Source organism: Artemia sp. Qi Xiang Cuo, chromosome 1, assembly GCF_049724085.1.
Source record: "Artemia sp. Qi Xiang Cuo chromosome 1, ASM4972408v1, whole genome shotgun sequence".
NCBI lineage: Eukaryota > Metazoa > Arthropoda > Branchiopoda > Anostraca > Artemiidae > Artemia > Artemia sp. Qi Xiang Cuo.
Window position 1 is genome coordinate 85,720,067 of NC_142794.1, and position 27,537 is coordinate 85,747,603.

General features: G+C 36.6%; 1 protein-coding gene across 1 annotated transcript in view; it reads right to left on the reverse strand.

Annotated features, from left to right (window-relative positions):
- Nucleotides 1–24,767, reverse strand: part of LOC148956849 (nose resistant to fluoxetine protein 6-like) — a 115,212-nt gene extending 90,445 nt beyond the window's left edge. Inside the window, exons 1-2 of the mRNA XM_089092240.1 lie at nt 24,740–24,767; nt 21,796–21,920 (exon numbers count right to left, since the gene is read on the reverse strand). Coding sequence (XP_088948366.1) covers nt 21,796–21,920; nt 24,740–24,767 — 153 coding nt within the window. The remainder of the gene's footprint in view (nt 1–21,795; nt 21,921–24,739) is intronic.
- Nucleotides 24,768–27,537: the final 2,770 nt, after the last annotated feature.

The following is a 27,537-nucleotide window of genomic DNA, read 5'->3' on the forward strand; positions in this document are numbered from 1 at the left end:
GTATTCCTCAACTCTGGTGCGTATGATGGATCCGGTGACCATGGAGTTGACTTTATGATAGGCCGCCGTGCGCGAAAAGCTCTTCTTGCATGGGCAACACAAACCCTCTCAAAGGACAACTTGGAGCTCAAACGATTGCTTCACAACTGCTTAAAATGACCATATCCGTCAGCGTTGGCGCTCCTCAGTCATCGACTCTCGAATTTACAAAGGGGCGTGCGCGGGGTCAAAATCTTAAAGTGATCATATGCATATAGGTGCGAAAATACTACTGAAGTTGAGCGCGAGGAAGATACAACCTGCAAAAAGGAAGTTAAACGTGGAGAATAAGAAAATCTAAACAGTCAAAGAAGACTTTTGCCTGAAGTAACAGAACCAGTTTACAAGCCTGACCGACTTATGATGAAGACCTTACATCCTGATAGAAACAATTCCAGAACACGACTCAAAAGGTGGCCGCTGAAGTTTTCGACTATGCCCCTCCAAAGACGAGGAATAATTATGTCTCAGAGAAAACTGTAAAGCTAATCAAAGCTAGGCGACAGGCATCAAACGAATCAATCGCAGTAAAAAAGTTACTACGTAAACAGGTTAAAACAGGCTTAAGGCAAGACCGCCAAAAATTTTGGGACGAGGTTACCTTAGATATGGAAAAAGCAGCCAGAAATAATGACGCGAGAAGGCTGTATAGAACCCTCAAAGAAAAAAATGGAATAAAGTCACCTATCTCTGGTCCCTTAAAAGACGCTCAAGGAAGTGTGATCACTGACGTACAATGTAAACTTGATCACTGGAAGAATCACTTTAAATACCTGCTTAATCCAAATACAGATGGGCAAGATGCAACGTCGATGCTGCCACCAACAGCTGAAAGACGACAATATGAAATCGACATGGCACCACCTACAGCTTCAGAGATACTAAATGCGATCAAACGGCTAAAAAAAATAAGTCTCCTGGAGAAGATGGTCTCCCTCCCGAGGTCTACAAGACCTCACCACACGCTGTAACAGAGCAACTAGAAACCCTCTTCAGTCTGATATAGGAGAAGAAGACCTTCCCGTCTCATTGGAAAGTTTTAGTAATAATACCAGTATTTAAAAAGGGTACAAATGCGACAGTCGCAACTACCGAGGGATATTACTCATGGATATGGCAACCAAAGTATTTGCGATGATTTTGCTTAAAAGTTTCATGGAATCAAGGGATGAGCGGACAAATGAGAATCTGCATGGATTTCAAAGAGGGAGAGGGTGCATCGACCAGGTCTTCACTCTTTGCCTTATTTTCCAGCAAGTGCAAACGCTACAATCTCCCCATAATTAACATGTTCCTTGATTTTGTGCCTGCTTTCGACTTTGTAACCCGCGAAAACCTTTGGCGAATCATGTTGGAAGATGGTATCCCGGTTGAATTCTTATAGCTGTTGAAGTCTTACTACGAGCATTGCAAATCGACAGTAAGAGTGCTGGGAAAAGAAACTAAGCCCTTCAATGTTGAAAGTGGTGTAAACCAGGGGTGCATATTGTCCCCTGTTTTGTTTAACTACTGTATAGACTAAATTCTAGAAAGAACACTCTCGAGTTTTGATGGTGTTGTTACGGGATTGGGAATTAAGGTGTCTGACCTGGACTACGCGGATGACATCGACACTCTTGCTGCTGATCCAGCAACTGACCAAGCAATGTTAAATGAAATAGCACATTTTTTTCCGCTACTGGGTATGAAAATCAACACGGTCAAAACCAAAGTCATGGACCTAAATATACAGTCAGATTATCAGCTTGTGCTTTACGGACAAGAATTGGAAAAAGTCAACAGCTTCGCATATCTTGGCTCAATAATAGACCCTCGTGGAGGCTGTGACCTCGACGTAGAGAACAGAATCTAGACATCTTCTCACAGCCCAAGACATCTTCTCACAACTCCGCCGTAATTTGTGGATCTGGCCGGAGTCAGCATGAAGACAAAATTTTATGTCTATAAAGCGGCTGTTATATCTGTTCTCTTCTATGCAGTCGAAACTTGGCCACTGAATGCGTTTCATCTCCATGACTTGGAAGTGTTTGACCACCACTGTCTACGAAAAATCCTGGGGATTCAATACTCCGACAGAATATCAAATGTTTATGTGCGCCACCGCTGCTGTAACATCGAACCCACCGCCATGACTGTCAAACAGAGAAGACTGCGTTGGCTTGGTCATGTCCTTAGAAGACCCATTGACCGCATCATAAAGCAAGTGCTTCTAGCTGCCCCGTTAAGAGATTGGCACAGGCGGGCTGGCGGTCAACTTAAGAATTGGTGGACAACTGCCAAAAACGACCTCGACCCCATTGGTGGATTTGGAAAGTTTGGCAGAAAGTGGGAGAAGCTGCTGGCTCCAGTTTGCTGAGGAGCTGGTACAAGATCACGACAAATGGGAGGCAATCATACGTAGTCTTGTAGATGCTGGGTGAGGCATCCGTGTCTGGTCCCGCAACAAGTACAAGTAAGTAAGTAAGTAACTCTTTAAAAGTATGTTATCTCCAAAAATTTTAACTTGAAGACTTGTTCTTCTAATTTAAAACCATAATTAATAAATTGGAATGGCATAGTGAGTGGTCTTTTAATACAAAACTAAAATTTTAGCCAGACATATTGTTCAATTTCAAATTATTTAGTCCAGTTTTTGGAACTAGCAGTTCTGAAAATTGAATATAGACCATAATTCTCAAATTCAACTTTAAGCCTCCTTAAATTTAGATTTTTTGGGTAAATAAACCTAGGTCTAGTCTTTCTCAATTTATTGTCAGTTCTTTATATTGTTGTGTCTACTTATATCTGTGTGTATGTTATGTAGGGATTTCTGAATCATTTATAATTATTAATCATATGGAGCTGTTGTTGAGAAATACAATATATACACATACAATTATTGCTCACTTATAAAGATTAATTAAAAAAAAACTTTCCGAAAAATAAGTTTTTCAAAGAAAAGTAAAGGCCATTTTAAACTTAAGCTCAGCAGATACAAATACCTATTAAAATTCAAACTCAAAACGACCAGAAATTACTACTAAAGAATAAATGAAACCCAAAACGAACAGAAATTAAATAAACAATCATAGCAAAAAACATACAACAAGTAATAATAAATGAATCAATAGATCTTAAAGCGAGTAATGCTTAGATTGAATATGAAAATCAAGCTTAAAACTAAAACAAATATTTTGTTATTAAAGTATAAATGAAACTTAAAACGAACATAAATTAAATAACAATCAATGCGAACAAACATACAATATATATTAATGTAAATGAATAAATAAATCTTAAAACGAGTGAAACTTAAATTGAATATACAAATCAAGTTTGAATCGAATAAAAATAACTACAAACAAGAGTTTAGGTATCGCCTCATTACAGAAGCCTAAAACCTACTGCGTCATTGGCGCTTTACTGAAAACAATTCTTTAATTAATTAAGATTTTAGGGAATAAATATCAGCATATGTATATTAAATTGACAATTCACATGTTTTTTTTTCAGTAAACTCATTTGAATTTTTTTATTTCAGTGAAGTACAAATTATATTCTGGCTTTTAGAAAGCATAGGGGTTTTGAACCCTACTCATATTAATTTATGCTCGTTTTGAGTTTGACTCAAATATTTATTTTAATTTTTGTTCGTTTTGGATTTCATTTATTTATTGATAGTGATTTGGGGTAATTGTATGCTTGGTAGATTATTTAATAGTCTGGAAGCCAGGTGTTGAAAGTGTGAATCATACCACGACGAAATGGGGCTGCTACGAGAATTAGCCTACCCTCCACCCCTTAAATTGACCATACGGATTCAAAAATACCAATGGCACTTGCTTGCGAGTGGTGGAACACTCCGAAACATGACATTTTATTATATTTTGGTGTTTCATGCAAGAAAATGCATGTTCCACAAAGTATGAGGTGCAGTTTTCCGCTCAAATAGAAATGCCTAGAAGCCATAGAATGTTTTCATAACAAAACAACGCGATTAGTTAGAAAAAATGGCAGAGTTAAAAAAATGGCAAAACTATATTAGTCTTGAACAGTCTTGGAAAGTATAAACAAAATCAGATTGAATATTAGATATATAATGATATTAATGAAAGCACCAATGACGCAGAAGGCTTTATGTTTTTACAGTTAAAGAAGGGGGCAGTATCCAAATTTTGTTTGTAGTGAAACTATATTTGTCTTGATTAATCTTGAAAAGAACTTATAAATTAAAATGAATATTTGATGTATAATGATATTAATTGCTAAAAGCTCATCAGTTCAAAATTTGACTGTAATTTTAATATTTATTTTAAATATTAAGTACAAAAGAAAACATTTGTAATATAATTCATTTTCAGTAAAGCACCGATGACGCAGCAGGTTTTAGGCCTCTGCAGTGATGCGATACCCAAACTCTTGTTTGTAGTTATTTTTATTCGATTCAAACTTGATTTGTATATCCAATTTAAATTTCACTCGTTTTAAGATTTATTTATTCATTTAAATTAATATATATTGTATGTTTGTTCGCATTGATTGTTTATTTAATTTCTGTTCGTTTTAGGTTTTATTTATACTTTAATAACAAAATATTTGTTTTCGTTTTAAGCTTGATTTTTATATTCAATCTAAGCATTACTCGCTTTAAGATCTATTTATTCATTTATATTATTACTTGTTGTATGTTTTTGCTATGACTGTTTACTTAATTTTTGTTCCTTTTGGGCTTCATTTATTCTTAAATAGTAATTTGTGGTCGTTTTGAGTTTGAATTTTAACAGGTATTTGTATCTCCTGAGCTTAAGTTTAAAATGGCCTTTACTTTTCTTTAAAAAACTTATTTTTCGGAAAGTTTTTTTTTCATTAATTTTTGTTCTTTTTTGACTACAAAAGGTTTGAAGTTTTTATGGCATGGCGGGGATGCTTACTGTCCGATTATTCTTGACTTTAAAAAACGGAACTAGAACTTTCGATTTAAATCGAATGATGCATTTTTCAAAGTCTATACGATTACCTCTTTGATAAAAACCTTATATATGAACAATAAACAGCTTGCATAACTTGTGGACAGCGATTGACAACAATGAATGGATTGAAAAAATAGCTCCAATAAGGGGGTTTAGACCATTTCACTTGCTGACACAAAGGGATCACGACTGTTTTGAATTGACCTTAATAGGATTTTGTGTGCCAAAGCAATTTTACATCTATCTCAGAGTATGTATTTTAGCCTTATAATTGGATAATTATAATAGATTTCCTATGTATTCTTCCTATACAAAACCCCTTCCCATAAGTTAAAAACCCCCTTTAATAAGTTATACCCCAGGGAATAACTTACAACGCCTCCCCCGGGCCCTGGTGGGCTGTGTGACACCGGAGTTTTTTGTTATCAGAACTTTGAACTATTTTAACAAAATGTCAATCTCAAAATTTTTATCTGATGCATTTAGGGCGTGGAGGCGGGGGGGGGGGGGCTAGTCACCCTCCAATATCTTTTGACTCTTAAAAAGTGAACAATAACTTTCAATTTTCAGTCAAATGAGACCTCTCCAAAGTTTATACAACCATCCCTTCCATAAGAAATTATGGGAAGGATTCGGAGAATCCTTAAATCACAACTCTTGCCCAGAGGGCTGTGGGGGAGTTTTCATCATCAAGAACCTAATGTCCAAACCAAAACACTACGTTAAAACTAGAACTTAATAACAGGGCTGTCTCAAAATTTTTAGTTGATGTCTTCGGGGGAAAAGTGGGCGTGAGAGGGGGGGTTATTTACGCTCCAATCACTTTTGAATACTAAAAAGGGCACTAGCTCTTTGAATTTCCATTTGAATGAGCGTTATTTGAAGTTTGTACGACACCACCTTCTGTAAAAACCGCATATACCCCAAGGGTATAACTTAAAACCATTGCCCTGAGGTTGTGGGGGAGTGTCCTCCTCAAAAATATGTTTTCTATCTGAAATTCAATTACGCGGAAAGAAATAGCTGTCTAAAAATGTGGATTGGATGTGAGTGGGGAAATGATGGGCGTGGGGGGGGGCTTTTTGCCCTCTAATCGCTTGCGAATATTGAAAAGGGCACTATCCCTTTGAATTTACAATCGAATGAGCCTTTTTTTCTACGACAACACCTTCTATAAAGACCTTATATGCCCCCAGGTCATATCTTAAAACCCTTGCCCTGAAGGTTGTGGGGGAGTGTCATCCTCGAAAACGTATTTTCTATCTGGAAATCAACTACGCTGAACAAAATGCCTATCTCCAAATTTTGATTGGATGTGTTTGGGTAATGATGGGCGTCGGGGGGGGGGGACTAGTTGCACTCCAATCACTTTTGACTATTAAAAAGGGCACTAGCCCTTTAATTTCCAATCAAATGAGCCTGTTTTGAAGTTTCTACGACAACTTCTTCAGTAAAAATCTTATATGCCCCCAGGGCATATCTTAAAACCCTTGCTCTGAGGGTTGTGGGGGATTGTCCTCCTCAAAAACGTATTTTCTATCTGGAATCAACTACGCTGAACAAAATGGCTATCTCAAAATTTTGATTGGATGTGTTTAGGGAAATGATCGGCGTGGGAGGGGGGCTAGTTACACTCCAATCACTTACGACTATTAAAAGGGCACTAGCCCTTGAATTTCCAATCGAATGAGCCTGTTTGAAGTTTCTACGACAACGCCTTCTATAAAAACCTTATATGCCCCCAGGGCATAACTTGAAACCCTTGCCCTGAGGCTTGTGGGGGAGTATCCTCCTCAAAAAAATATTTTCTATGTGGAAATCAACTACGCTGAACAAAATGGCTCTCTAAAAATTTTGATTGGATGCGTTTGGGGGAATAATGGGCGTGGGGGTGGGGGGGAGCTAGTTGCCCTTCAGTCACTTTTGACTATTAAAAAGGGCGCTAGCTTTTTGAATTTCCAATCGAATGATTCTTTTTTGAAGTTTCTATGACAACGCCTTCTATAAAAACATTATATGCACCCAGGGTATAACTTAAAACCCTTCCCCTGAGGGTTGAGGGGGAGTGTCCTCCTCAAAAATATATTCTATCTGGAAATCAACTACGCTGAACAAAATGGCAATCTCAAAATTTTGATTGGATGTGTTTGGGGAAATGAATCCTTAAATTACAACTCTTGCCCTGAGGGCTGTGGGGGAATTGTCATCCTCAAAGACCTAATTTCCAGAACTTAAAACTGCATTTAATAAAATGTTTGTCTCAATATTTTGGTTTGATGTGTTTGGGGGAATGTTGGGCGTGAGAGGGGGGTTAGTTGCCCTCAAATCACTTTTGACTATTAAAAAGGGAACTAGCCCTTTAACTTCAAATCGAGTGAGTCTTTTTTTAAGTTTCTACGCAACGCCTACTATAAAGACCATGTATGCACTCAGGGTATTTGATAGAACTCTTGCCCCGAGGGTTCTGGGGGAAGACCTCCCTCAAAAACACATATTTTCTTCGGAAATAAACTCCATGGAAAAAAACAGCTGTCTCAAAATTCAGATTTGTTTTGTTGGGGAGAATAATGGGCGTAGGGGGGGGGCTAGTAACCCTCCAATCATTATCGGCTATTGAAAATGGCACTAGCCCTTTAATTTTCAATCGAACGAGTCCATTTTGAGGTTTCCACAACAACATCTTCTATAAAAACCTTATATGCACCCAGGACATAACTTAAAACCCTAGCCCTGATGGTTATTGGGGAGTGTCCTCCTCAAAAATATTATTTTCTATCTGGAAATCAACTACGCTGAACAAAATGGCTATCTCAAAATTTTAATTGGATGTGATTGGGGAAATAATGGGCTTGGGGAGGGAGGGGGGCTAGTTACACTTTAATCACTTTCCACTATTAAAAAAGGAGCTAGCCCTTTAATTTCCAATCGATTGAGCCTGTTTTGAAGTTTCTACGACAACGCCTTCTATAAAAACCTTATATGCCCGCAGGGTATAGCTTAAAACCCTTGCCCTGAGAGTTGTGGGGGAGTGTCCTCCTCAACAATATATTTTCTATCTGGAAATCAACTACGCTGAACAAAATGGCTATCTCAAAATTTTGATTGGATGTGTTTGGGGAAATGATGGGTTTGGGGGGGGGGGAGGGGGCTAGTTACACTTCAATCACTTTCTACTATTAAAAAAGGAGCTAGCCTTTTAATTTCCAATTGATTGAGCCTGTTTTGAAGTTTCTACGGCAACGCGTTCTATAAAAACCTTATATGCCCCCTGGGTATAACTTAAAACCCTTGCCCTGAGGGTTGTGGGGGAGTGTCCTCCTCAAAAATATATTTTTTATTTGGAAATCAACTATGCTGAACAAAATGGTTGTCTCAAAGTTTTTATTGGAGGTGTTTAGGGAAATGATGGGCGTGTGGGGAGGGGGGCTACTTACACTCTAATCACTTTTGACTATTAAAAAGGGCAATGGCCCTTTAATTTCCAATCGATTGAGCCTGTTTTGAAGTTTCTACGACAACGCCTTCCATAAAAATCTTATATGCCCCCAGGGCATAACTTAAAACCCTTGCCCTGAGGGTTGTGGGGGAGTTCCTCCTCAAAAATATCATTTATATCTGGAAACCAACTACGCTGAACAAAACTTCTATCTCAAAATTTTTATTGGATGTGTTTGGGGGAATGATGGGCGTTGGGGGGGGGGGTGGAAACCAACTACGCTGAACAAAACGGCTATCTCAAAATTTTTATTGGATGTGTTTGGGGGAATGATGGGCGCTGGGGGGGAGGGCTAGTTGCCCTCCGATCATTTTCGACTATTAAAAAGGGCCCTAGAACTCTCGATTTCCAGTCGAATGAGCCCCCTTTGAAGTTTCTACGACGACCCCTTCCTTATGAAGTGCCTCTGGGGAAAAAAAAATTATAATAATAATAAGACATTTGAGCCGTGTGGCCTTTACTATACTCAACGCTACAGCGTTGCCTCTGATAGTATATTTTCTATTTTTATAAGTGAGCAATTGTTGTATATATTTATGTTCTTGAAAACGGCTTCAGATTTTTTAGAGAAAATTGGTATCTTAGGATATTCTCGCATAAAAACTATCTAGATAAGCCAGAAGTCTGGGAAAATTCTTTAAGAGCCTTAATTTTGATTTTTCGAATGGCATATAATAAAAATTGCAATGGTTGCATGTACGGGATGTACTTCATGACATCATATGATGACATCATATAATAAAAATTACAATACCGTCATGTACGTAATGATCTTCATGACATCATATGAGGTCATTCATTTGCGGGTTTCAGCGGTATCTAGCAACCTAGGAAACTTACTCCTATACAGGAAACTTACCATTTTTTCCCTTGAACAATAAGGAAATCATACAGGCTTGAAAACAAAAAAGTGGCTGAAACCACGATATTCTCCGTATACGGCATTTGTTTCTCTCTCTTTCTCCTCAGATAGATTGGCACTGGAACATCGCCGAGATATGGCTCATTTTAAATAAAATTGATGAGGCTAAAAACCTTTTGCAATAAAAATATAATTTCTTAAATATAATCATTTTTCACGAAAAACTGCATTTTTCTTAATAATACATTTTATAGCTCTTTTAACTCACATGATAGTCCGGGCGCCACTAAAGCGTATCTCGCTTATTTCTGAGTTGAGGTGATCAGAAAAACACAGTCAGTTTGACAACAGTTTCCGACTATATCGACCACGCTGAATCTGAATATGGGTGGTGCCAAAGCTGGAGATCACGGCTTGACCTTGTAAAAGCAAAAAAACACTCTTTTTAGGCCTATAAAACGTGAAAAGACTGTTTATTTTTTTCTAAGGTTTTACCACTCCGATGTAGTGGCGTGACATCTCATTTTGTTCCTGACATAGTCTTCTCATAGAATATGTTCGATTTTTTTCCGATATCTTGTATAGCCCAGGGAGAGGAAATACAGTGACGAAGAGTTTTATTGTTACGAAGAGCATGGTGCTAGAAAACTGGGATATCTTACTTATGCAGTCAAACAGTCATAGCAAAAAACAGTCCGAATTTGATTCTCTCAATGACCTCCAAATTCATTTATTTCCCAGAAAAAAGAACTTGAATAGCTTGCCCCCAACAGACGGTTCTTTCGTATATCAAGTCAAGAGAGTTAGACTTCAGTGGAGCAGTATTCTTCAGGCTGTGATTCCTAAGCCCTATGTCTTCAACCCACTTGAGTTTGGCTGGACCCATCACGACATTTTAGGAGTCAGTCCAGTGACTTCAGCGCTGACCCCCTGGCCTCTAACTGTCAACAAGGCTTCGACCTTTTGTTACTGTAAAACTGTATGCAGTAAAAAGTGCCCTTGTTTGGGGATAAAGCCATGCGACATTCTTTGCGCATGTGGTGGGCGATGTGGTGCCGACATCGACGATTCAGACGAGGATTAGCGGGATTTTTTTCGTACGTTGGGGGAAAACCGGTGGGATGCGCGGGAACTGTATTTTGACAGGCTTTACTTGTATTTTTACTCAATTAATTTTAACCCAATAGTATTTTTATACAAGTATTTTAATAAAAATACAAGTATTTCTATATAGATGTACAGTACTTCAAGAAAATCAGAGCTTATAGCAAGTTAAATAGTATATAGCAACTAAAGTTGAAACACGATGACCAAGTCAACACTACCGTTAGACTCGGCGTCAAAATTTAGCATATAAACATGACTCGCTGTACCATTTAAAAAAAAAAATTGCCTACAAATAAGTCATTAGCCTATAACAAACGAACTTAATATTGGGTTGAAAATTAACGGTGATATTTGGAATCTACGCTAAATTCTAGCGTAGAATATTGTGTCATATGACTATTTGGCAAAGATACATTTTCGCATACATTTTTGGCTTATACTTAAAAAAAATTCTGTGCAGCTTCAACAAACAGCTAGAGCTTGGAAATGTTGGAATTTGTCATATCTACATGCTTTTGTAATTAAAAAATGAACATTAAAATAAAATCAATACTTTTACAAAGAGCTTTTACCATTATAAGAAGCTTGTAGACATAGTTATATAAAACTAGAATAATTCCTGAAAATTATATAAAAATAATTTTATTTAACTGCAAAATATTTATGGTGTCTGTGCAATAATATTAGTTTTTAATTCAAACCAGAAAAATACCTCACAATTCTGAAACTAGTTTGGTTTTTCTTTTGCTTAAAGTGCCTCGTTATGTCAAGGTGGGTTCCAAATGTAGTCAGTTATTTATCCAACAAAATATCTAAAGGAAGACCCAAAATACGAAAATTTACAGTTGCAGTTACTATAAATTATGATTGTGTGGAACTAACACCTAAACTATCAAACGTGATAAGATGTGAAAATTGACAACCTGGACCATCAGTTGTGACAAACCCAATACGGGCAGCTAAAGAAGAGGCCATTGCTAAAGTATCTGAAATAATCAAAATCCAAAAACGTGTCAAAAATGAAAATGAACAGCATAGACACGCCCGGTTAGAAATTATGCGAAAACAACAATTAGAGCGCATCAAAAATGAAAAAGAAAATACACATGGTTCGAAAATAAATGAAAGCAAGAATTAGAGCGTGTCGAAAATGTAAATGAAGACCAAAGACACATGTGGTTAGAAGAACAGCGGCATCGTAATCTTCGTTATCAACAGCGTGTGGCACGAAAACAAATACGAAAATGATATAAACTCAGTAAAGGTTTACATGTAATTCTTTGGTACCCTTCAAATTTGTTTGCATTCGCTGTGGGGCCCTCTATTTTCTGCAGGAAAGAGTAGCAGCAAACAAAGGTAATTTGTTTGGAGATCGCTGCTTGCATTGTCAACTTGCATTGTCAGCACCTCAATTTCCAAATCAATTGGTTTGCCTTTTTTTAGAACGTCACTTGCTCTCTGAAGAGTTTCATAAATGTATTCGAAACATGAAATCGTGTTTTGCTTTAGCTTAATTCAACGCAAGCGATGATCGAACCATAAATAGTCGGAGTGAATATAACTTTAAAGCAGCTGGACAAATTTATGACAAAATCAATTTAGTAACATATCCATTACAAACTACTGAAGGTGAAATTTAGCCATCTTCATATGGCCAAATATGCTTTTTAGACCCCAATGAAGCTGTCGATGAACGACTCGAACATCTTTTAAATTATGGGATCTCTCGTAATCTAATGAATCTCTCGGAAGAAATATTGAGAGTTTCGAACAACTATGCCAAAGGTTACGAAAAAAAAAGCGAAAAACAACAACCCCCAATCATGCAGTTCATTTTTACTTTGCCAGATGGTGTAGATTATAGACGGTTTAAATCTCCTGCATGTAATGAAGTACATGCTGTGCCTACACTTAAAGCAAGCCATAGTTTTTCATCAATTGAAATGGTTGTAAAACAACGTGGCAATAATCTTGTCATTTCAAATCTTGACCATCAATAATCTTGACCATCCTGTGGAGCGCTTTATCTACCCAGTGTTTCATCTTGCTGGATTTTTAGGATGCTCAGGGGATATGCAACTTCAAACACCTTGTATAAGTTGTCCACATACAACACGGCTTGAATTAGCAAGGAATCGTATCGCTTTTCGACCTGAGCATGTGAAAAGCCTTTCTGTGCAAGCTGTAACACCCGATCTGCGTAGGATTGATTTTAATCCTTTTTAGTTTGGTGAAAGACTTTTCTAACTGTACCTCGCTGATAACGCTGTTCATATTGAGCGTCATCGTATTGATTAGATAAAATTTAATCAGAAAACTATTATGGGTGAAAACTACGCGGGTGTTACACAATTTCTTAAAGCCTCGAGACAGGACCCATTAGTTGGTGAAAAAGTTATACTACCGTCGTCATTCGTTGGATCAACGCGCTACTTTGCTGAGCATTTTTAAGACATCTTTCCTATTGCTCGTCGCCTTGGACCCACAGTTTTTTTTTAATTGTTACTTGCATTCCTTATTGGCATGAATTTAAAGAAGCTGCAAGTATTAAATTTCATGATAACTCTATTATAGAACTGTCCCCTCAAGATCTTCCCGATCTCATAACTCGAATTGCTAAACTGTAAATTTGACTGTATAATCAATGATATTGATAACGATCAGATATTTGGAAAGGAAGCAGCATATGTGTAACGCTTGAATTTCAAAAACGGGGACTACCACATATGCATTTGCTATTTATCATGAGTCCTCGGGATCGAATTCATAATCCAGTTGAAATTAACCATATTATTTAAGCTGAAATTCCAAATTCCAACGATCTATTATTAAGCGAATTAATCTTAAGGTGGATGATTTATAATCCCTGCGAGAATTTAAATCAAAATGCGAGTTGTTTGATTAATAAAAATGGAAAATTCCAGTGCCACTTCGGTTTTTCAAAGCAGTACAATTCAGTCACATCTCTATCGGATGCTGAAAAACCAAAGTATTGACGTCGTTATGATCCAAAATTAGACGAAATGAATAGAGAGAAGATTTCACATGGCCGTGCTGTTTATCGAATAGATTCTAATAATCGCCGAATTACTGGTGAAATTGTCATGTCGCCACGTATAATCCTTATATGCTTAAAAAGAACCAATGTCACATAAATGTCAAATGTGTAGGAAATACAGGTCCGGTAAGGTTTGATACGGTAAGATACGTTAAATCTACAAGGGACATGATTGTGCTTCGATAAAGATTGTCGAAAATAAACGGTATATCGCTTACAATGAAGCAGAAACCTATGTAGGAGGACGCTGCATTACACCAACTGGAGCATGTTTGCGACTATTTAGTCACGATATCCATAAAAAGAGCCATGTCGTTCCACGTTTAAATGTTCATTTTCCAGGACGTTATCTAATGCAAAATATCAGCCAAGCCCAAAAAGATTTGCTTGATATTAGACAACAAGGCTCAATGTTGGAAGCGTATTTTTGACACAACAAGGCGTTAAAAGTAATGAAAAAAAGGGAATTTCTCTATTATTGGGGATCGCCTGAGCACTATAGATGGAAGGGCAATATCAGTACATGGGAACAGAGAATCCGTCGTTTTGTGACTTTTCCTGGGTGCTCCTATTTACAAGTACTTTTGTATTATGTGAAGAAAGAAGCAAGTTTTGAAGATCTTAAAAGAGTTGATAACGTTTTATATTCTACATAAAAAAAATGATGCTGGGCTCATGGCCTTATATTCGACGATAAACAAGTGGTTCGACGCCCTAGAAGAATCGGCTCTATCCTTCTGTAATGTAAATAGTCTCCACACTTAATCTTTTTTTGGTAATCCTTGAGATCCGAAAGCTCTTTGGGAAAGATTCAAAAATAAGTTGGCAGAGGATTCCATTCGGAATGCAAGAGAAAATGATTTATCTGAAGATCTTGCAGTAAAGCGTACTTAATGTACAACTTTGAGACCTATAAAATGGCCAAAGCTTGGAATTTCTAAATTCTGTGAGTGACTTGTTACTGGAGATGGTATGTATCGGTTTCTGCAAGGAAAACAGCTTGAAATTCTTGACAATATTTGACAGGCTGTCAATAATCCTAATTGCTTTAGGAAAAAATGTTTTTTCATAGATTGACAAGGTGGTATCGGTAAAGCATTTGCTTATAAGACCTTGTATCATGTTTGGTGTGGAAAAATTACAAAGCACAATATATGGCTTATACAAGAATAGCAGCAATTTTATTGCCATTTCGACTAACAACACACAAGACCTTCGGCTTGAAAGTTCTACTTTCCTCAGACTCTTTTTCCTGTATATGACCTGGTTCAAGCGGAGGTTTAGAATTAGCCCAAGTAGATATTTTCCTACCTGACGAAGCACCCATGCTTCCCAAATATGGCTTACAAAATATGGATCAGTTGTTGCGGTCCATTGCCAATTCCCACCATTTGGTGGGAAAATTTTAGTAGCTTGAGGTGATTTCTGACAGTATCTACCAGTTCAACCCTGAAGCAACCGCGGTGAAACTTTATCGGACCTATATTTCCTACATATTCGTCATTAATGTGATATTGGTACTTTTGAAGCCTATAAGGATTATATTTGGCGACATGACGATTATCACGAGTAATTTGGCGATTATAAGAATCTTTTTGATAAACAGCACGAACATGTGAAAATTCTTCTCTATTCATTTTGTCTAATTTTGGATCATAACGACGTCAATACTTTGGTTTTTCAGCATCCGTTAGAGATGTGACTGAATTGTACTGCTTTGGAAAACCCAAGCGGCAGTAGAATTTTTTAATTTTATTAATCATACAACTCGCAATTTAGATTTAAATTTCCAAACGGATTGTGAATCATCCACTTTAAGACTAATTCTTTTAATAATGGTTCGTTGGAATTTGGAATTTAAGCTGAGATAAGATTATCATTTTCAACTGGATTATGGATTCGATCTTGTGGACTCATGATCAGTAGCAAATGTATATATGGCAGTCCTCTATTTGGAAATTCAATCGTATACACATATGCTGCCACCTTTCCAAATATCTTATCACTATCAATGTCATTGATTATATCGTCAAATTTCAATTTAGAAATTCGAGTAATGAGATCGGGAGGATCTTGAGGGGACTGTTCTATAATGGAGTTATCATCAACTTCAATACTTGCTGCTTCTTTAAATTCTTGCTGCCCAATCAGGACTGCAAGTCAGAGTTCTAAAGAAATCCGGAGGTTCAAGGCGACGAACAATAGACAAGGCGTCTTCAAAATTTTTAGCAAAGTAGCGTGTTGATCCGATGAATGATGGTGGTACTAAAACTTTTTCCCTAACGAATGTATCCAGTTTCAGGGCAAAGTCTTTACGAAGTTGTATAAACCTACGTATTTTTCACCCACAATAGTTTTCTGGTTAAATTTTATCCAATCAAAACGATCACGCTCAACAAGAATAGCAAAATCAACGAGGTACTGTTGGAAAAGTCTTCCACCAAAATGCAAAGCATTAAAACTAATCTTACGCAGATCGGAAGTTACAGCTTGCACAGAAAGGCTTTTTACACTTACAGGTGGAAAAGCGATACGATTCTTTGTTAATTCAAGCCGTGTTATAATTATGCGGACGACTTCCATAAGGCATTTGAAGTAGCATATTCCTTGATAATCCTGAAGTTCTACCTAGATAAAACATTGGGTAGGTAAAGGGCTCATGCGATGACCGGTATTTTTTAAAATGACAAGGTTTTTCCAAGTTGTTTTATAACCATTTCATTTGGTTGAAAACTATTCTCAGCATTAAGAGTAAGCACATCGCATACTTAATTACATGCAGGAGGCTTAAACCGTCTATATTCTACACCATGTGGTAGTAAAAATGAGCTGCATGTTTGGAACCTGTTGTCCCAATGAAGCAGTAAGTTGATTTGCATCTTCCTCCGCTTTTCGCATTTTTTCGTAACATTTGGCATAGTCGTTGGAGTCTCTCAATATTTCTTCCAAGAGATTCATTGGATTACGAGAGATCCCATAACTTAAAGGATATGCGAGGCATTCCTGAACAGCTTCATTAGTGCCTAAAAACTGCATTTGGGAATATGAAGGTGGCTCAATTTCAGCTTCAGTAGTTTGTGACGGATGTGCCGCTAAACTGATTTTATGATAAATTTGTCCATCTACTTTAAATCTAAATATATTCCGACTTTTTATGTTTCGATAATCGCTTACCTTAAATTAAGGTAGGGCAAAACACGAGTTCAAGTTTCGAATATGTTAATGAAACTGAAGAGCAAGTGAATTCTAAAAAAAGGCAAACCAATTGAATTGGAAATTGAGATGGTAACCTCGCAATTCGACTATATAAGCAGCAATGTCCAAACAAATTACCTTTGTTTGCCACCCTTTAATCCGGAAAATGGTGGGATCCACAGTGAATACAAGAAACGTTGAATGGTCAAAAAGATTTATTTTTAACATTTACTGAGTTTATGACATCTTTGTACGCATGAAGTTTTTTTTTGCCACAAAATGTTGGTAACGAAGATCACGACACCGCTGTTCTATTAACCGAGAGTGTCTTTGATCTTCATTTTCATTTCCGACACGCTGTAATTCTCGTTTGTATTATCTTCTAACCGTGTTTATCTTTGCTCTTCTTTTTCATTTTTGATACGCTCTGCTTATTGTTTTCGGATATCTTCTAACCACACGTGCCTTTGCTGTTCATACTCACAACTTTAAGTAAGGATTTGTATTTTTCTAAGGGTGGTTGTATCGAACCTATGGTGACACCATGACATCGATAAGAGGCTCAAATTATCTGAGGTTGCAAGATAAGTGACAATGAGAATCAATACAGACAGACCTGTCACGTAGCCATGATGGGGCCTAATCTAGAAATTGGTTACATAGTTTTATTTTCTTCTTAAAACTGGCAAATTAACATTACCCAATGAAGCAGTAAGTTGATTTGCCTCTTCCTCCACTTCTCGCATTTTTTCGTAACATTTGGCTCTCTCAATGTCGTTTGAATCTCTCAATATTTCTTCCAAGAGATTCATTGGATTACGAGAGATAATTTAAAGGATGTGTGAGGCGTTCCTGAACAGCTTCATTGGGGTCTACAAAGCACATTTGGGAATATGAAGGTGGCTCAATTTCACCTTGACTAGTTTGTGACGGATGTGCCGCTAAATTGATTTGGTGATAAATTTATCCAGCTACTTTAAATCTAAATATATTCTGACTTTTTATGGTTCGATAGTCCCTTACGTTAAATGAAGGTAGAGCAAAACACGAGTTCAAGTTTCGAATATGTTAATGAAACTCCTCAGAGAGCAAGTGAAGTCTAAAAAAAGGCAAACCAATTCAATTGGAAATTGAGATGGTGACATCACAATTCGATCATATAAGCAGCAATGTCCAAATAAATTACCTTTGTTTGCTACCCTTTAATGCGGAAAATGGTCGGCTCCACAGTGAATATAAGAAACGTTGAATGGTTCAAAAGATTTATATTTAACATTTACTGAGTTCATGGCATCTTTGTACGCATGTACTTTTTCTGCGACAAAATGTTGGTAACGAAGATCACGACACCGCTGTTCTATTAACCGAGAGTGTCTTTGATCTTCATTTTCATTTTCGACACGCTGTAATTCTCGTTTTCGTTTATCTTCTAACCGCGTGTATCTTGGCTCTTCTTTTTCATTTTTGATACGCTCTGCTTATTGTTTTCGGATATCTTCTAACCACACGTGTCTTTGCTGTTCATACTGACAACTTTAAGTAAGGATTTGTATTTTTCTAAAGGTGATTGTACACGAACCTATGGTGTCGCCATGACATCAAGAAGAGGCTCACATTATTTGAGGTTAAAAGATAAGTGACAATAAGAATCAACACAGAAAGGATGTGTGAGGCGTTCGGGGGTTCGAGGCGTTCTTCAACAGCTTTATTGGGGTCTAAAAAGCACATTTGGGAATATGAAGGTGGCTCAATTTCACCTTGAGTAGTTTGTGATGGATATGCCGCTAAACTGATTTTGTGATAAATTTGTCCAGCTACTTTAAATATAACTATATTCCGACTTTTTATGGTTCGATAATGGTTTACGTTGCATAAAGGTAGAGCAAAACACGAGTTCAAGTTTAGAATACGTTATTGAAACTCCTCATAGAGCAAGTGACGTCCTAAAAAAAGGCAAAGCAATTCATTTGGAATTTGAGATTGTGACATTGCAATTCGACCATATAAGCAGCAATGTCCAAAAAATTACCTATGTTTGCTACCCTTTCCTCTGGAAAATGGTGGGCTCCAGAGTGAATATGAGAAACATTGAATGGTCCAAAAGATTTATATGTAACACATACTGAGTTTATGGCACCTTTTTACGTATTCAGCTGATTTTCCAAATTCCAACGGATCCATTATTAAGAGAATTAGTCTTAAAGTGAATGACTCATAATCCATGTGGGAATTTAAATCCAAATACGAGTTGTATAAATAGTAAAACTGGAAAATTCCAGTGCCGCTACGGATTTCCTAAGAAGCACAATTCAGTCACATCTCTAGCGGATTCTGAAACACCACAGCATCGAAGTCCTTATGATCCCAGTTTAGACGAAATGAATAGAGAGAAATTTTCATATGACCGTAGTGTTTATCTAAAAGATTCTAATAATCACCGAATTGCTCGTGAACTCGTCATGTCGCCACATATAATCCTCATATGCTTAAAAAGTACCGATGTACATCAATTGCGAATATATGGGAAATATAGGTCCGGAAAGTTTCACTGCGGATGCTTCGTGGCTTCCAATACCTAAACTGTCAAATATGATGAAATGTGAAAATTGATAATCTGGGCCATCAGTTGCGACAACACCAATACGGGCAGCTAAAGAGAAGGCCATTGCTAAAGTATCTGAAGTAATAACAATCCAAAAACATGTCAAAAATGAAAATGACCAGCAAAGACACGTGAGGTTAGAAGATATCCGAATACGACAAGTAGAGCTTATCAAAAATGAAAAAGAAGAGCAAAGATACACGCGGTTCAAAAATAAACGTAAACAAGAATTAGAGCGTGTCGAGAATGAAAATGAAGATCAAAGACAAACGCGGTTAAAAGAATAGCAGTGTCGTGATCGTCGTTACCAACATTGTGTGGCAAAAAAAAAAAAGTACAAATAAGATTATTAATTTCAACTGGATCATGGATTTCATCCTGAGGACTCATGATCAATATCAAATGCATATCTGGTAGTCCACGTTTTTGAAATTTATTGTATATACATATGTTGCCACTTTTTCAAAAAAAAAATAGGGGTCCAAGGCGACGAACAATAGGCAATGCGTCTTCAAAATGTTTAGCAGAGTACCGTGTTGATCCGACGAATGACGACGGTAGTATAACTTCTCACCAATTAATGCATGCTGTTTCGGGGCTCAGTTACATGGTGTTTCAGTGCCAATGGAAACATTATTAACTCTTTGTTAAACCTGGAAAGCCACTTACACGTTCATTTTCCTCAATATCGGGGTTTAACAAGCTTCTTGCATAAATTTATTTTAGTGCCAAAAGCTATCTGTGATTAAATAATCCTGGAACGCACACTTCAGGGATCCAAATTTTTCAAACAGTTCGCGATAACGAGGTGTTGGTAAGAAGCTGCGCTAAATTCCATAAGAAATATGCGGAATTACTATATAATTGTCATCTATTTTGAGACATTTTTAAATTTTAAGAAATCACTTAGACTTTTTTTTTAATTCGGCAATGGGTGAAATTTGTGGGTTTCAGAAGACTGTTAGTTAACCTATTTCTATTCAAACTCGAAGACACTTTGTTGTTTCATGGTAACTGGTACATAATGGGCATGTCTATTAAACTGATAAGACTTTAAATTCGAAGCAATGACAATTATCAGATGTTTCAAAAATTAATCTAGACCTAGCAATAACTTCATTCGTAACAAGCGAAGCTTAATTTTAGTTTGATGCCCAACTCTTTGTAACTATTGAACACTCCGTATTGCCGCGTTTTTTTGCCATGTAAAACAGTAAGTAAAGAAAGAATGAATTAATAAATGAAAATTTCATAAAGGTAAAGATAGAAATAAAATAGAGCAGAGGCACATGCTTCCGACGCACTAATAGCTTACAAATACTTAAAAGTATTTTAATTACCTCATTTATCTTATGATTTTAGAAATTTTTCTTTATCTCTTTAAGTCTTATGCAACTTTATACCCTTTTTAAAATGATCAGAAGTTTTTAATTACAGATATGTATTCACTGTACTCCATAAGCCAGCCTGATAGAATTTAAAAAGCACTAGAATTTAAAAATCTATAACCATAATTCACAAATCAGAACTGCATAGAGAGTGTTCTTTTAATCCAAAAATAATGAATACTATTTAAGTCTTATGCAACTTTATACTCTTTCTAAATTGATCAGAAGTTTTTAATTACAGCTATGTATTCACCGTAGTCCATCAGCCAGCCTGATTGAACTTAAAAATCAATGTGAAAATTCTGTTGGATAAATTAGGTCGTCTTAATACTCCTTTTTTGATGATGGGTGACCAATTTAATGAAATATGTATGTACACATTAGATTAGAATAAATAGAAATTTCTGTAGTTTATAAAGTGCAAAAAGAAAGGAACCAAATGTCCTTTCCAATAGTTTGTTATACCTCGCTGTCTTTCCGTTTTTATTTAAAATTAAATGAAAAAGACATAAAATAAAATTAAAATACTTGGACCTTCGTACTTATGTGCATAAAGCAAATTTTAAACATTTACTGGGATAATTAAACTTTATCCTATTATTTTATTTCATTTTGTTTTGATTCCTCGTGCTTTAAAACACATTTTGAATTGAAGTGTATTTTTAATAGACTGAAAAATACAGATATTATGATACGAGTATTATATCCCATAGATTATTTATATTGATTATTATTTTTCTTTATCTTCGGTTTTTTTATGTGGGTTTTGTTAATAGTTGAATTTGCTTGGACTCACAGGCGAACAAGTAACCTAAGCCTAATAGGCTTGCCCGCTTAGAGTTTCAGGCGGGCTACCGTGTTTTAGGCTTGACAAATGACAGAAAAAGTTTCCTGGACTCACAGGCAAACGGGGAGACCTACAGTTTTCCAAGTGTTTTGATAAACGGCATAGGAAAATGGTCGGAGTAGCTACATCTTAGGATCGTTAGTTTCCAGCACTGTTTAGTTATTAAAACAGAAGTCTGTAATACAGATCGAAGAAAATAAGGGGAAAATATTCCTAATGACAAAATCTTTACTGCAAAAGATCAGGGCTCACCTGGCAATACTTTCCGGTAAAATTCAAGTTCAATGGTTTGATTCGAAGACATTGTTCAAAATCACCAAGTGCATGCCAGTTACCGTTAAGGATTCCATCGGGAAGTTTTCCAGTAGCGTCAAACACTTTAATATTGGAAAAATAGAATCAAAACAAAGCAAAAACATATTTGATATTTTCTTCTTTTTTATTCTCTGCATTACTTTTCTTACAACTTAAAGTGTTACTGCCCCTTTTCAGAGTTAAACGCAATTGGAGAGTAGCCAGTCCCCCTTCCACGCTTCATTTTCCAACAAGGACATTCAAGTAAAATTTTAAGATAGCCATTTGCTTAGTATAGCTGAACAATCAATAAGACCCAGGGGATGTCACGCCCTCCAAACCCCTGGGGGCAAGGACTGTAACTTATGCGATCCACCCATTGTTCAAATATAGCATTTGCTATCGGTAAAGGAGACTTGTTTGACCCGTAGATTCCAATTGTGCCAAGAGTATCCAGGTGAAGCTCTCAGTATTGAGGGCTGAGCTGATTTAAGTAAAAAATAACATAATGTGCACATAAATTATCAAAAGGAAATATGTCAGGAATTGCTTAGGATATTAAGTTGGAGCTTTCAGAGAATGATGAGAGGGATGATTAATTGAACAAAAGAATATATGTGCATATTACAACTACTGCTGCTACTATTGCTACTACAACTACTGCTATTAGTTCTACTGCTACTACTACAGCTAGTACAATCACCACTACTGCTACTGCTACTAATGCTACTACTTCTATTTAGAAGTAGTTTGCTACTGCTACTAATGCTACTACATCTATTTAGACTACTACTGAGGCTGAGGATGTTAAAATGAAAATTTCAGAAAATGGAGAATGTTTAAGGGGATGTTGAACTAAATTAAAACACACTATTTGCATTCAGGTCGCCAAAAGTGTACAAGTATATAAGTAACTTCTCGAGAATGGCTCAGAATATTAAGCTGAAAATTTTACGAGACGCTGAGAAGGATAATGAACTAACCAACAGATACTTTGTGTGTACTGCTTCTGCTAGTACCTCTCCTTCAAATATTAAGGCTACTACAACTGCGACGATTAATCCTGCTGAAGCTAAGGGCATTAAGGAAAACTTTCATGGAATGTTTAGAACGATGTTGAACAAAGTCAAAACACACCATTAATATGCAGGCTGTCAAAAGGGCGTATAAACAATATCCCAGGAATGGCTAAGAGTATTAAGTTGAATCTCTCCGGATATGTCAAGGGTAGATTGAACTAGAAAAAGGCGAGTTTTCATCTCCCATGACTTTGGGAATCTGGGTTTCCAGATTCCGAGTTAACGTTTTCTTCAGGTGCAAACTGACCAATCGCAATCGCATTGGTTACCTATAACACATAGTAACCGGTTAAAATATCACTTGTAAAGGTTGAATGAGCAAACTGTGACATTGGTAGAACTACCACCACTACTACTACTACTATTACTAACAACTCACCGCAAAACCAAGCCGCCTGAGGCCATCATATCTATGCATACTTCTCTTCCATTCCAATCTATTCAAAACTTCCCTCTTTGGACCCTCCCAGGAGATTTCGATTTCCTTTAAATCTTTCTTTATGAAATCCTCCCACCCCCAACCATGGACGACCTGCTTCCCGCTTAGCCATAGACGGTTGGCCGAAAAGGACAATCTTCGGCAATCTGTCATCCTTCATCCTTAAAATGTGCCCTAGCCATCTCAACCTTTTTCTCATTATAGCTCTAGGAAGAGGTATTCAGCCCCACTTTTCGTAGAGCCTACTGTTTGAAATACGGTCATTCAACCGGGTACCCAAAAGAATCCGTAGGCAATTTCTCTGGAAAAAACCTAGAAAATCTTCATCCACTTTTCGGAGCGCCTATGCTTAAGAGCCATATTTGGCTCTGACATTAATAAAAAACAATAGAAATCTTACTTTACAATATCCTAGGCGCTTTTAACTAATCAGATTATAATGTTTTTTTTCATTATTACACCCTTTTTAATTCAGTTCCAATAATATTTTAGTAAATTACACACTTGATCACACACATATATAAATTCCAAACTGAGAAGATAACCAGTTTAAACTAGGAACTAGAAATTATGAGCGCAGTGATGTAAGAAAAAAGTGCATTATTAGGGATATATAGATAGATAGATAGATAGATAGTTTATTTTAGCCCACCAATAAAACAAAAACATGGCGGAGTAAGGGAAAAACGAAAAAAAACATTACTTCAAAAATAAACGATTAGATTATATACACTATATACATTCACAGCTCGTACATGACGTGCAACGGAAGGAAATCGTAAAGGTGCTCCAGTGCACCTTTTCTAGCATTGGTTTCCTGCGTTACTACAACTTCACGAGGCTCTGGAATAAGATACTCGTCCAAGAGAAATGTATTTCTCTCGAACAGCGGTACTCGTAACAGAAATTTTAAATATTTGCAGAACGCAGATCTAGCCTTTAGTCACTCTGTTTCCGTAAACCATTCCCATACAGGGGACAGGTAAAGAATATGTGGGAGTGCCACCGCTCTATATAGCCTCGCCAGAATTCGATAATCGCTTACGTTAAATTAAGGTAGAGCAAAACACGAGTTCAAGTTTCAAATATGTTAATGAAACTGAAGAGCAAGTGAAGTCTAAAAAAAGGCAAACCAATTCAATTGGAAATTGAGATGGTAACCTCGCAATTCCATCATATAAGCAGCAATGTCCAAACAAATTACCTTTGTTTGCCACCCTTTAATCCGGAAAATGGTGGGATCCACAGTGAATACAAGAAACGTTGAATGGTCCAAAAGATTTATTTTTAACATTTACTGAGTTTATGACATCTTTGTACGCATGAACTTTTTTTTGCCACAAAATGTGGGTAACGAAGATCACGACACCGCTGTTCTTCTAACCAATAATCTCTTCGATCTTCATTTTCATTTTCGACAAGCTGTAATTCTCGTTTTCGTTTATCTTCTAACCGCGTGTATCTTTGCTCTTCTTTTTCATTTTTGATACGCTCTGCTTATTGTTTTTGGATATCTTCTAACCACACGTGCCTTTGCTGTTCATACTCACAACTTTAAGTAAGGATTTGTATTTTTCTGTTGTCTGTTGTTGTGATGGTTGTTACCAACATTGTGTGGCAAAAAAAAACAAGTACAAATAAGATTATTAATTTCAACTGGATCATGGATTTCATCCTGAGGATTCATGATCAATATCAAATGCATATGTGGTAGTCCACGTTTTGAAATTCAATCGTATATACATATGTTGCCACTTTTTCAAATATCTTATCGTTATCAATATCGTTGATTATATCGTCAAAATTTTTGTTTAGCAATTCAAGTAATGAGATCGAGACAATCTTGAGGGGACTGTTCTGTAATAGAGTTATCATCAAATTTAATACTTGCTGCTTCTTTAAATTATTGTCAATCAGAAACGCAAGTCAAAATTTAAAAAAAAAAATAGGGGTCCAAGGCGACGAACAATAGGCAATGCGTCTTCAAAATGTTTAGCAGAGTACCGTGTTGATCCGACGAATCACGACGGTAGTATAACTTCTCACCAATTAATGCATGCTGTTTCGGGGCTCAGTTACATGGTGTTTCAGTGCCAATGGAAACATTATTAACTCTTTGTTAAACCTGGAAAGCCACTTACGGGTTCATTTTCCTCAATATCGGGGTTTAACAAGCTTCTTGTATAAATCTATTTTAGTGCCAAAAGCTATCTATGATTAAATAATCCTGGAACGCACACTTCAGGGATCCAAATTTTTCAAACAGTTCGCGATAACGAGGTGTAGGTAAGAAGCTGCACTAAAACTCCATAAGAAATATGCGGAATTACTATATAATTGTCATCTATTTTGAGACATTTTTAAATTTTAAGACATCACTTAGACTGCAAAGACTATTATTTTTTTTAATTCGGTAATGGGTGAAATTTGTGGGTTTCAGAAGACTGTTAGTTAACCTATTTCTATTCAAACTCAAAGACACTTTGTTGTCTCATGGTAACTGGTACATAATGGGCATGTATATTAAACTGATAAGACTTTAAATTCGAAGCAATGACAATTATCAGCTGTTTCAAAAATTAATCTAGACCTGGCATAACTTCATTTGTAACAAGCGAAGCTTAATTTTAGTTTGATGCCCAACTCTTTGTAACTATTGAACACTCCGTATTGCCGCGTTTTTTTGCCATGTAAAAAAGTAAGTAAAGAAAGAATGAATTAATCAAACAGTTCGTGGTAACGAACTGTAAGTAAGGAGCGACCCGGCTCAATGGTAACCGAAACTCTAAAAAACGGGATTTTGATACCAATAGATACATCAAAAGAATCAGATTTTAATTCTGATTTCCAATATATAAGTTTCATTAAGTTTAATCTTACCCATCAAAAGTTACGTGCCTGAGAAAATTTGGCTGATTTTCGAAAAAAGGGGGAAAGACCCCCTAAAAGTTTAGAACCTTAATGAAAATAACACCATCATATGCAGCGTATCAGAGAACCCTACTGTAGAGGTTTCAAGCTCCTTTCTACAAAAATGTGGAATTTTAAATTTTTTGGCTAGAAGAAAGATCACGGATGCGGGTTTATTTGTTTTTTGTTTTTTTCCCCAGGGGTGATCTTATTGGCCCAGTGGCCCTAGAATATTGCGGGAGGGCTCATTGGAACGGAAATTAAAAGTTCTAGAGCTCTTTTTAATTGACCAAAAAAATGGAGGGCACTAGGCCCCTCCCACGCTCATTTTTCCCAAAGTCACCCGATCAAAATTTTGAGATAGCCATTTTGTTCAGCACGGTCGAAAATATGATAAAAATGTCTTTTAGGATGACTTAATCCCCCAAAGTCCCCAGGGGGAGGGCTGAAAGTTATGAACTTTACTCAATGTTAACATATAGTTTTGGTTTTTGGTAAGTTTACAGACTTTTTCTGCGGTGATTTTGTGGGGTAGGGGGGGGATGGAGTGGGCCGGGGGCTATATGGAAGGATCTTTCCATGAAGGAAGTTTTCATGGGGGAAGGGACATTGCTATGAAGGGGGCGCCGTATTTCCCAGCATTATTAAAGAAAAAGATCAGGAATTAAATAAAAAAAACAAGTTTTTCAACTGATCAACTGATTGTGATTAAGAGGTCATTTTTAAAGAACTTGAAAAAAAATTCTAACTATAGTTTAAAGAGCAGCGTATTGACTAGGGGGCGAACCCCCTAATATACGTGTTAAAAATTTATGAATATAGAAGTTCGTTACGTAAGTTAATTCTAAGTTACGTATATTTATTACTAATAAAAACGTTCGTAAATAAAACTAAACAAGTTTCGAGAAAGCCATTTAACCAAATATAATATACAAATTTTGTTTTAATTATTCATGTACGGTGAGCCAAAATCAAAACCTGCATTAATTCAAAAACGTTCAAAAATTAAATAAAAAAAACAAGTTTTTTTAACTGAAAGTAAGGAACGACGTCAAAACTTAAAACGAACGGAAATTAGTCCGTATATGAAAGGGCCTGTCCCCTCCTCAACGCCTTGCTCTTTACGCTAAAGTTTGACTTTCTCACAAATCTATTTTTTTAAACCATAAAAAAACTTTGGCGTAAAGAGCGAGGCGTTGAGGAGGGGACAGCCCCTTTCATATACGGAATAATTTCTGTTCGTTTTAAGTTTTAACATTACTACTATTACTA